Source organism: Lepidochelys olivacea, assembly GCF_965140295.1.
Source record: "Lepidochelys olivacea isolate rLepOli2 genome assembly, chromosome: 8".
NCBI classification, from domain to species: Eukaryota; Metazoa; Chordata; order Testudines; family Cheloniidae; genus Lepidochelys; species Lepidochelys olivacea.
This window is the reverse complement of record NC_140418.1, coordinates 16,563,462-16,575,879: the sequence shown is the minus strand read 5'-3', so window position 1 is coordinate 16,575,879 and position 12,418 is coordinate 16,563,462. Positions and strand designations below refer to the sequence as shown.

The 12,418-nt window shown below is 44.1% G+C and overlaps 2 protein-coding genes across 2 annotated transcripts in view; both read right to left on the bottom strand.

Moving 5' to 3' along the window:
* Positions 1–12,418, bottom strand: part of ARHGAP26 (Rho GTPase activating protein 26) — a 305,883-nt gene that overhangs the window by 98,652 nt on the left and 194,813 nt on the right. The window lies entirely within an intron of this gene.
* LOC311525643 (uncharacterized protein) lies at positions 5,040–6,715 on the bottom strand (the record flags this gene model as incomplete). Its single annotated transcript, XM_084637945.1, has 2 exons — positions 5,040–5,560; positions 6,136–6,715. The coding sequence occupies 2 exons, from the start codon at positions 6,713–6,715 to the stop codon at positions 5,040–5,042; spliced, it is 1,101 nt and encodes a 366-aa protein (XP_084494071.1).

Genomic DNA, 12,418 nt, shown 5'->3' with positions numbered 1-12,418 from the left:
CTTTATTTTCTTGTGATCATTTCTGACTTTTATGCCTCATTACTTGTAGTCACTTAAAATCTCTCTGGTTGTAGTTAATAAACTTGTTTATTGTTTTATCTAATCCAGTATGTTTAAATAGAAGTGTTTGGGAAACTCCATTTGGAGTGGCAAGTTGTGTGCATGTTATTTCTGTTAAAGAAGTAACAGACTTTATATAAACTTGTGTTGAACAGGAGAGGTCTGGGCAATACAGGACATACATTTCTGGATGAAAATCAAAGACTGGAAGCATGTTGGCATCACCCTGCAGTATAACCAAGTAAGAGCCAAGGGGTGGCTGGCTGGCTGGCTGCAGCACACTCACAGACATAGCTGGGAGTGACTTGCATGCTGGAGGCTGTTTGAGAGCTGTCCAGGCCGGAGATTACAGCAGCAAAGCATTGTAAAAGGCACTCCATGTTAGAGGGGAGGGTGACACAGCTGCTCAGTCTGGATGGTACCTGTTAAATCACAAGGTCTTTCCCATTTACTTGGTGGAATGACCAAGCCAATCCAGACCTCTCTCTCTGCTAACCATAGGCCTGGGGTAAAAGAGAGAAGCAGGAACAGTGATGGAAATGAGAAAGTGAGCAGGGGAGAGAGGAGGAAATGAGAGTGTGGAAAGGAGGAGGCGGAAGCAAGATGGGAAAGGGGGAAGAGAGCAAACCCAGGAGATAAATGGGTGCTGACATCAGAAAATGGAAGGACAGAGACCATAATAGGAAAATGGGATCAAAAATAATGGGAGGAGAGGAGATTGATGCTCTGCCCTTCAGAAAATAATGACGGGACAAGGAGCTTTATTTTCAAGGAAGGAGAAACCAGGAGGACGCAGGAGATGAAAATAAATTGTACAGAAAGGAGGCTAAGAAACAAAGTAGGAGACAATCAAAGAAATGGAAGTGGGAAGGACCGACACCTTTTGGAGTACATTTAATTGAGCGTTTTACATTATTTTCCCCTCAGGAAGATCATCTCCTTTTAAAAAAAACCCCAAAACTCTAAGCAGAATCTTCAGACAATATATTAAACAAAAGGGGATTTTTCTCCCTTGTCTGCAAGAAGGTAATGCAGCCTGGGAGGCAGTGTTTGAGGAGTGGAGTCAGCTGTGCAGAGGCCATGAGTGTAGCTAGTCTATCCTCGTCCACACACACATCCCCAAAGCACGTTTAGGCTCCACAGAATAAAGACCTGTCCCACTCAATTGCTTCAGGGACTAAGGTGCTGGAACAAAAAAAATGTCAATCAAAACCTTGGGAGGTCTTTTGAGTGTATTCCTCTGTAGAGGACAATTCTGGGATTCTTCCAGGAAGTGCAAGTTCCCCTATGAATAGAAGTAGTATGGAGACTGAAGGTCAGTTGTCACAGGAAGAAAAAAAAAAAGCTATTCTAGCCTGCAGATGTGTGTTGTTTTGCAAAAAAAACCCAAGTCTTTGAATATAGCAATGCTGTAGGAGGTTAAAAGTTTATCTGTAAAATTGGAGCAAAACGTTGCTGGTTTACATATTACAGGAAACCAAATCATTAAAATACATTTTTATCAACTAGGGGAATTCCCCCCCCATCAGAATTTCATATTTAACCCCTCTCCCCCTCCCTTCAGTAAAATAAAGGAAAGAAACAGGTTTGGTTTCTTCTTTATTTCACACAGTCTAGCCCAGGGATTCTGTGCAAATGGCAATCACACAAGGATTCCCTGTGCCAGATTCTTCTTGGAGCATTGAATCCATTGCCATTTGTTAGGCTATAAATAATTCATGAAGTTTGTTTGGTGTCAGGCTTTTATGACAGTTTTATCAGCCGAGTTTTTAAAAAGACACCTGATAGAAGACAGGATGTGGCTGGGGGAAAGGGAAAGAACTGCTAACATATCAGCATCGATGCTGCATATTTTATTGCCTCTGTACTCTCCTCCTACACTCCTTGCATATATAATTTTGTCAGCAAACTGCATGGGGTTATCAAAGTTTTATGGGTGTCATAAGCTAGACACCAAGCAAAAAAAAGCCATTTCCACAGAATGGCTTTCAAATGAGGAAGGTCTTCATGGTTCTGCTTCTCCTTCGCTCTGGACTAAACTTTAAACACTTTAACACCAATTAGCCATGTTTTGAAATGGCTTGTGGGCAGGTTTGCCATTGCAGCATTTCTCAATTCGGAAGACAAAATAAAATTCAAGTTAAATAAGTTAACACCCATCCTGAGTCTACTTAGGTGTGGGAGAGGTGACAGTCTTAAAATCCACTTCTACCCAAAGCCTCACAGTTAAACTTCCTAATTCATGAATTTAAAATGTAGCAAGCTTTCAAAAACAGGGCAGCTTCAACCCATGCAGCTGGCCCTTACCCAGCAGACATTCTATGCAGATGCAGCTTCTGCCAGCAGTGTAGAATGGGGAAGAGAAGAGGTGAATGAATTATGCTTAAAATAAGAACTCTGGAACACGAGGCTCCCACATCGGGTTTTTCGGCAACGACAGAGGTGAGGAAGGATTCTCCTCACCCTATCTCTCACCTTCTTGAGCAAATATATACTAGGCAAAATAAGGCAATTTCTCCTCAGCATTCATGTCTTCTTGTTTTCCTCACTGATTTTCCTTCCTAAGTGCGGTGAGGGAAGACCTAACATGCATAATAGCAAGACTCCAACATACTACTGCAAGACACCAGCAGGAGAGGGCTGGGTTGACTCCACTTAGGGTATGTCTACACTACGAAATTAGGTCGAATTTATAGAAGTCGGTTTTTTTGAAATCGGTTTTATATATTCGAGTGTGTGTGTCCCCACAGAAAATGCTCTAAAGTGCATTAAGTGCATTAACTCGGCGGAGCGCTTCCACAGTACCGAGGCAAGCGTCGACTTCTGGAGCGTTGCACTGTGGGTAGCTATCCCACAGTTCCCGCAGTCTCCGCTGCCCATTGGAATTCTGGGTTGATATCCCAATGCCTGATGCGGCAAAAAACATTGTCGCAGGTGGTTCTGGGTACATGTCGTCAGGACCCCGTTCCCACCCTCCCTCCCCCCGTGAAAGCAAGGGCAGACAATCATTTCGCGCCTTTTTTGTCTGCTGCCAGCCAAAGATGTAAAGGATCGATGGAGTGGGTCAGAACAAGACATAGACCAGATTTGTTTTGGACTCATTTTCCTCCTCCCCTATCTAGATCACACTGCAGTCAGTCACAGAGAAGGCGCAGCGAGGTTAATCTAGCCATGTATCAATCAGAGGCCAGGCTAACCTCCTTGTTCCAATAAGAACGATAACTTAGGTGCACCATTTCTTATTGGAACCCTCCGTGCAGTCCTGCCTGAAATACTCCTTGATGTACAGGCACACCCTTTGTTGATTTTAGCTCCCTGAAGCCAACCCTGTAAGCCGTGTCGTCAGTCGCCCCTCCCTCCGTCAGAGCAACGGCAGACAATCGTTCCACGCCTTCTTTCTGTGCGGAGACGCCATACCAAGGCAAGCATGGAGGCTGCTGAGCTCATTTTGGCAATTAGGAGCACATTAAACACCACACGCATTATCCAGCAATATATGCAGCACCAGAACATGGCAACGCGATACCGGGCGAGGAGGCGACGTCAGCGCGGTCCCGTGAGTGATCAGGACATGGACACAGATTTCTCTGAAAGCATGGGCCCTGCCAATGCATGCATCATGGTGCTAATGGGGCAGGTTCATGCTGTGGAACGCCGATTCTGGGCTCGGGAAACAAGCACAGACTGGTGGGACCGCATAGTGTTGCAGGTCTGGGACGATTCCCAGTGGCTGCGAAACTTTTGCATGCGTAAGGGCACTTTCATGGAACTTTGTGACTTGCTTTCCCCTGCCCTGAAGCGCATGAATACCAGGATGAGAGCAGCCCTCACAGTTGAGAAGCGAGTGGCGATAGCCCTGTGGAAGCTTGCAACGCCAGACAGCTACCGGTCAGTTGGGAATCAATTTGGAGTGGGCAAATCTACTGTGGGGGCTGCTGTGATGCAAGTAGCTCACGCAATCAAAGATCTGCTGATATCAAGGGTAGTGACCCTGGGAAATGTGCAGGTCATAGTGGATGGCTTTGCTGCAATGGGATTCCCTAACTGTGGTGGGGCTATAGACGGAACCCATATCCCTATCTTGGCACCAGAGCACCAAGCCGGCGAGTACATAAACCGCAAGGGGTACTTTTCGATAGTGCTGCAAGCTCTGGTGGATCACAAGGGACGTTTCACCAACATCAACGTGGGATGGCCGGGAAAGGTGCATGACGCTCGCATCTTCAGGAACTCTGGTCTGTTTCAAAAGCTGCAGGAAGGGACTTTCTTCCCAGACCAGAAAATAACTGTTGGGGATGTTGAAATGCCTATATGTATCCTTGGGGACCCAGCCTACCCCTTAATGCCATGGCTCATGAAGCCGTACACAGGCAGCCTGGACAGTGGTCAGGAGCTGTTCAACTACAGGCTGAGCAAGTGCAGAATGGTGGTAGAATGTGCATTTGGACGTTTAAAGGCGCGCTGGCGCAGTTTACTGACTCGCTTAGACCTCAGCGAAACCAATATTCCCACTGTTATTACTGCTTGCTGTGTGCTCCACAATATCTGTGAGAGTAAGGGGGAGACATTTATGGCGGGGTGGGAGATTGAGGCAAATCGCCTGGCTGCTGGTTACGCGCAGCCAGACACCAGGGCGGTTAGAAGAGCTCAGGAGGGCGCGGCACGCATCAGAGAAGCTTTGAAAACCAGTTTCATGACTGGCCAGGCTACAGTGTGAAAGTTCTGTTTGTTTCTCCCTGATGAAACCCCCCGCCCCTTGGTTCACTCTACTTCCCTGTAAGCTAACCACCCTCCCCTCCTCCCTTTAATCACCGCTTGCAGAGGCAATAAAGTCATTGCTGCTTCACAGTCATGCATTCGTTATTCATTCATCACACAAATAGGGGGATGACTACCAAGGTATCCCAGGAGGGGTGGTGGAGGAGGGAAGGAAAATGCCACACAGCACATTAAGCACAGCACTTTAAAAGTTTACAACTTTAAAATTTATTGAATGACAGCCTTCTTTTTTTTGGGCAATCCTCTGTTGTGGAGTTGCTGGTTGGCCGGAGGCCCCCCCACCGCGTTCTTGGGCGTCTGGGTGTGGAGGCTATGGAACTTGGGGAGGAGGGCGGTTGGTTACAGAGGGGCAGCAGTGGCAGTCTGTGCTCCAGCTGCCTTTGCTGCAGCTCAACCATACACTGGAGCATTCTGGTTTGGTCCTGCAGCAGCCTCAGCATTGAATCCTGCCTCCTCTCATCACGCTGCCGCCACATTTGAGCTTCAGCCCTGTCTTCTGCCCGCCACTTACTCTCTTCAGCCCTCCACCTCTCCTCCCGGTCATTTTGTGCTTTCCTGCACTCTGACATTATTTGCCTCCACGCATTCGTCTGTGCTCTGTCAGTGTGGGAGGACAGCATTAGCTCGGAGAACATTTCATCTCGAGTGCGTTTTTTTTTCTTTCTAAGCTTCACTAGCCTCTGGGAAGGAGAAGATCCTGTGATCATTGAAACACATCCAGCTGGTGGAGAAAAAAAAAGGGACAGCGGTATTTAAAAACACACATTTTATAAAACAGTGGCTACACTCTTTCAGGGTAAACCTTGCTGTTAACATTACATACATAGCACATGTGCTTTCGTTACAAGGTCGCATTTTGCCTCCTCCCACCGCGTGACTACCCCCTCAACCCTCCCCCTCCCCGTGGCTAACAGTGGGGAACATTTCTGTTCAGCCACAGGCAAACAGCCCAGCAGGAATGTGTCCCTGAAGAAAAGCACCCTATTTCAACCAGGTGACCATGAATTATATCTCACTCTCCTGAGGATAACACAGAGAGAGAAAGAACGGATTTTGGTTGAATGCCAGCAAACATACACTGCAATGCTTTGTTCTACAGTGATTCCCGAGTATGTGTTACTGGCCTGGAGTGATAAAAGTGTCCTACCATGAAGGACGAAATAAGGCTGCCCTCCCCAGAAACCTTTTGCAAAGGCTTTAGGACTACATCTAGGAGAACCGCAAATGCCAGGGCAAAGTAATCCTTTCACATGCTTGCTTTTAAACCATGTATAGCATTTTAAAAGGTACACTCACCAGAGGTCCCTTCTCCGCCTGCTGGGTCCAGGAGGCAGCCTTGGGTGGGTTCGGGGGGTACTGGCTCCAGGTCTAGGGTGAGAAACAGTTCCTGGCTGTCGGGAAAACCGGTTTCTCCGCTTGCTTGCTGTGAGCCATCTACAACCTCCTCCTCCTCATCTTCTTCGTCCCCAAAACCTGCTTCCGTATTGCCTCCATCTCCATTGAAGGAGTCAAACAACACGGCTGGGGTAGTGGTGGCTGAACCCCCTAAAATGGCATGCAGCTCATCATAGAAGCGGCATGTTTGGGGCTCTGACCCAGAGCGGCTGTTCGCCTCTCTGGTTTTCTGGTAGGCTTGCCTCAGCTCCTTCAGTTTCACGCGGCACTGCTTCGGGTCCCTGTTACGGCCTCTGTCCTTCATGCCCTGGGAGATTTTCACAAAGGTTTTGGCATTTCGAAAACTGGAACGGAGTTCTGATAGCACGGATTCCTCTCCCCAAACAGCGATCAGATCCCGTACCTCCCGTTCGGTCCATGCTGGAGCTCTTTTGCGATTCTGGGACTCCATCATGGTCACCTGTGCTGATGAGCTCTGCATGGTCACCTGCAGCTTGCCACGCTGGCCAAACAGGAAATGAGATTCAAAAGTTCGCGGTTCTTTTCCTGTCTACCTGGCCAGTGCATCTGAGTTGAGAGTGCTGTCCAGAGCGGTCAGAATGGAGCACTCTGGGATAGCTCCCGGAGGCCAATACCATCGAATTGTGTCCACAGTACCCCAAATTCGAGCTGGGAACGTCGATTTAAGCGCTAATCCACTTGTCGGGGCGGAGTAAGGAAATCGATTTTAAGAGCCCTTTAAGTCGAATTAAAGGGCTTCACTGTGTGGACGGGTGCAGGTTTAAATCGATTTAACGCTGCTAAATTCGACCTAAAGTCCTAGTGTAGACCAGGGCTTAGATGGTTCTCTCATGCGAGGTGACTGCATGTTATTCCTAAATAAGGTATAAAGTATTTGGTCTATCATGACTATTCTTCTTCTTTTATATGATCCAAATGAAAAAGTATGTGCAGGGAGGTTGGGGGCGAGACTTCTAAGCTCATAATTGATGTCCCTAGCCACGTGTCAGTGAAAAACTCTGTTCAACTTTACATTTCAGATGAAGTCTGTGACCAGCTACTCATGGTTAGGGGTCTCCAAGCATCACCTCTGCAGAGCCTAATCTTGACTGTTTTGAGATTCAATCCACTCTGTCCCAAATCAAAATTCATATCAAAAGCTTCCTGAAAATAAATGTGTACAATAATCTCATTTATCAACTCTGCATGCAGTTAGAGCAAGGGACCTTTGAACGTATATATCTCTAGTGTTTTGAAAGAAAATCAAAGTAGACTTCAGAAAGTACAGAATCCTTGATTTGATTCTCACAAGTTTTCCCTTCTCCATCACCACTCCACGTGACTGGAAACTCTATAACAAAGTTAAGGGAACTTCAGCCATAGGTGCACTTCATTTGCCTGGAAAGCACCAGGCATATCTATAGTGTTGTGTAAAATGACAAATGAACAATAGGATCATAAGTACAAGATTGCACCAACAATTAATCCAATTTGACATGAATCAAGTAAAAACATGGAGAGATGAAGAGACTTATTCTCATGACAAGGAATTTGCATCTCAAAGCATTGACAAAAATCTTTAATCTCTACAGGACATACCCTCATCTGAATACCACTATGATAAGCCAATAGCAGGTTTCAAAGACCTTGACTAGTGTGGTCCTGGAACAACTGAAATTAACAAATGTGCATTTTAGAAAAAGGCTTGAAAAGAGGGGAGATGTAATAGCTGTCAAGGATCTGAAGGATGCAAATGTTAAGGAGGGAGCAGAAGAAGATGTGAATAGGAGTAATTGGATAGGGCTGAGCAAAGGAAAGCATAGGACGACTATCAGGAAAAGTTTCCTAGCAATAGGATCTATAAGCTGATAGAACAGACTCCCCAGCAAACTGCTGGAAGCCCCCTCTTGACTTCTGGAGTATGACTATCAGGTCTCTAATTTCTGAATTTTAGGCTCATTCTGGACTGATAGACTGAGATCCAGGGGTGGGTATTGACATGATCTGTAGAAGCCTTTAAGGTGCCACTCCATGCCAAGGTCCAAAAAGAGTGCACAAACTGAGCATTATTATTTTCATGAAAATGAGTAGTTTTAAGAACGAGAAAGTCAGCTATGTTCTACCTCTTAGTTATAATCCTAAAACCCAGTTACAGAAGTTCCCAAATCCCTTTCAATATAGCATTACTGAAGTGAAGAAAAAAAAAACCCCAACAAAGTAATTTATAGTCACAAAGAAGAAAACATTTTAAAGGTAAAAAATATAATCTGTCTCTTAAAATGCAAAGAGCAACAGGAAATAAACACAGTATCTGGCAGAATTTTAACATTGTCTGATACAAGCCTGTTCTGTTACTAGACTACCCAACAGTCTCCAGTTCTTACCATGTATGCCATCTCTATTAGCTAGCACTCTCAAGTATTACTAAATATTTGTAATTTTTTTTTTTAAAAACGGAGCAATTCTGAAAGTGCTGGATTGACAGTCCAACCCCTTTTATTGCTCACCTGCAGAACATCAGCAGCAGGTTTATGAACCAATGCATCCCAGACTCTGGCCTGCAGGACATCTCTTTGTGGGCAAGAAGGTAATTTAGTCATTGCCCTTTCAATTCTTGGCCCTTCTAAGCCTGATAGGGATGCCAATATCTGTAGTACCAATCATGGAATAGATGCACTTGATGTGGACACTTTCCTATAGGAACTGGATCGATACCTTCCAAACATTTTCACATAGGTAACCAAAACCAGATGCTACGACTTTCAGTGACTACTAGTTTGACCTGGTTTTGAAATATCACCTCTCCCTGAGTTTCTGGGTTTCCCTAGCACTAACAATCTTCTCCTCTGCACCTTGTTTGCTAACTAAAACACCACACCCTGAGGTCCTAATTCAGCTTGAACCCCAATTTACCTATGTAAAGTTGCATCATCTTCAGGTGGAGTTTGCCTGAGTAAGGGATAAGCCAGGATCTCAACATTTGGCTCCCAAGCAGTAGACTATTCTACTCCAAAATCTGATTTTAGACTCAAGGGTTACCACAGCATTCTGGATAGTTTGTTTAGTTGTTTGCATGGGATCCAGGAATGTATTCCATATGTAACAACTGCCAGCAACATTACTCTGAATTTCTGTGGAAGTTCCACTGTACAAGAAACTAGAACCTCAATGAAATAGGCGAGAAGTAAAACATCCCATAGAGGGGCTAAAAGAAAAACCAAAAAAGCAAAGGGAGCTGAAATGTTGGAAACCAAAACGTGCAAATTCTGTTAATGTTTAAAATATGTGAGAGTTTAAACAAGCCTGGCAGCTGAAATGGTTCCCTATAAGAGGCACTGCAAGGGAAATAAATATGGACCTTGATGTTCTTTGTCTTTTTACAGCAGCTGCAGGTGGTTTCAGTTAAATTCAATAATTAAATTAGCCACACAAAGTGGTCGCTCTAAGATTTCAAACTAATCTTCACAATGATCTCCTCAACCTCTGCCACTTCAACTTTGAAACAAACCAAAGCCCTCACAAACCCAAACCTGATGGAAGAGGAGGAGCATGCTTGAAGTATTTCATGCCTCTCATAGGAATCTGTGAATGACAAGCTGCATGACAATATACTGCAAGCTTCAGTTAAGCAATTACTTTCATATCCATTCTATCTAGCATGCACAATGCCTTCACACTTCCAGATTTCTCCGCTTGGCCTCCATCTTCCAATTGCCTTCGTTCTTCATTGCAACTCAAGTCACAGAGAACTGGTTCTGCTGTTTTAAATTTGCCACTCAGAAGTAAGAAAGAAAGAAAGTAACTTGTTGTGAGTGCTAATAAACTCAAAACCTTAATATCAAAAGCATTATTATAACTCTTAATGGGCTTGTCTCCAATTAGCAAGTACCCCAAGGGGATGGTTTGAAAGAGTTTCTTGGAATGACAGGTTTTAAACCTAGGAAGGGAAACACAACGCTTTATCCCTCTGAGTAAATAAAATTATATTCCACAGCGCTTACTAAATGGAGGTCTTTCAGATAGATTTTTATATGCTTTAGTCCATGGGGGTGAGCATTCATGAGTCAATGCACATTTTGCAACGGTTCTATTTGGAGTCAACAATCTAAATTTCCCTACTCCGCTGTTCTTCACCTGCTGCTATTTCCAACCCCAGAGATGGCTGTACTGCAAAAGTACTACACGTGTATATAATTTGCATGGACAGGCACAATACAGAAATCAATTATTATTTGTTCATTTAGATCAATTGCCTCTGATCATAATCACTGGTCTATGATGTTATTTGTCAACTCCCTTGCTAGAAGAAGGATTTAGTTTAGATTCGACTGTGGCTTGCTTCATGACCACAACTTGGTAAATCAGGATGGTTTAGTACGAGTATCCTTCCATTGAAGAACCAGCATTATTTTCTGATTAACCTAGTTTTTGATTGGCACTCTCTTGTCTGTTTTGAGCAAATGCACTGGTGCATGTGACTGGAAATCAAGAGTTCTGAGTGCAAGTCCCAGCTCTGCCACTGACTCGATGTGCCACTGGGCAAGTCACTTCATCTCTGTGACTCCGTTTCCCTATCTGTTAAATGGGGATAACATTTACCTCAAAGGGATATTGTGAGGATTCATAAGTTAGTGTCTATAAAAGGTGTCAAAAAACCCCTGAGATAAAGGGACTAAATACATGCTAATTGTTACTTCTGCTTCTCTCTTTCCCCTTGGACTTTCCCTGCTGCCCCCCTTCAACCCGCCAATTGGGAAGGCGAGGTGAAACAGACATTAGCTACAGAAAAATACTACTAACTTTATTTTGGATTCTTCTGCAATCTTCTTAAGCCCAAACTCTTTAATCTTTATGGGGTTCAGAGTGCTGCAGGATGACTACACTCTCCTGTTAGGCAGAGAAACCCTACCACCTTCTCTGCCATCCTATATGTTCTATCCCCTTTGTTGGCTCCATCTGGCTCCAACTCCTACCCAGACTTGTCCGGCTGGTTTTCAAGACCAGAATTATTAAATCTGGCACCTTCCACCATCATTAAAACTAATTAAAAATGTAATTAAGAAAAAAATAAACAGTAGAAAAAAATATGGCACGCTGGAGCAAAGTGTTCCAATTTCACATCAGCTCATAAATTCCTGGCAAAAGAAAGGAGACTTACTATGTAGGGAACAGAGTATTTTTGAATATCGAGTTCTCTGTCTGCCAAATCAAGAGTATTTTTTTAAAAGCAAATCCTCCAACAGTTTTCTCCACAGTGAGCCCTTAACCTGGATAGTCCTAAAAATACCACAGACTGAAGTGCTACTTGCTAATTCAACACACTGGATGAAAAAAGTTGGAACAGAGTTCCATAGGCAGGAAGAGAGATGTGGAAAGGAAAAGTTATAACAATAAAACTTACAAAAGTTACACTTCAAGCTCAAAAGCATGTCTCTTTCACCAACAGAAAAATAAAAAAATATTACCTCACTCCACCTAGTCTCTTACATATTTAAAGGTATCTTTTAGTTAGAAGATGGATTCTCTCTCTCTCTCACTCACAGAGTGTGTGCACATGCACATTAAGAGTTCGAAAAGTGACTAGTAATTCTGGGTGCCACACTTTTTGGGTGCCAACTTAAGACCTCTGAAAGAGGCCTGATTTTCCAGAACCCTGAGCACTCACCCTTTGCAAATGAAGCCCCCTTAAGGTATCACACTGCACCGAAAATCACTATTTACTTTTGAAAGCCCTTGCCTGCATTTGTATTTTATATATGCACACATACACATAAGGTGTATACTTTCTATATGCAGTTTTGTAACTAAACCAGACCACATCAAGTGTTTAGTTCTGCAATTGTTTTTGGCTAGCTACCATGCGTTCCGTTGTTAATTGCTCTCTGGATTCACTCTGGTATATTATCTCCTTGAATCAAGAGAATGAAGCCACTAATAATATTACATTACTAGCTTGGGGAAGAAGAACAAAACTGAAAGTTGACATTCGCACTTATAACTACTCTGGTGCCGGGCTACCCAAAGGAAAAGCCCTGGCGGGCACAAAGGTTGGTGTGGCAACTTTCACCAAGTGCTTATAATCTCATTCCAAGGGCAGGTGTGCCTGCACGTGCTCAGTGATCATCATGCAAATCGGACACAAATTTAATTGTTTTGAACTTTTACATGAAACTTCTCACACAAA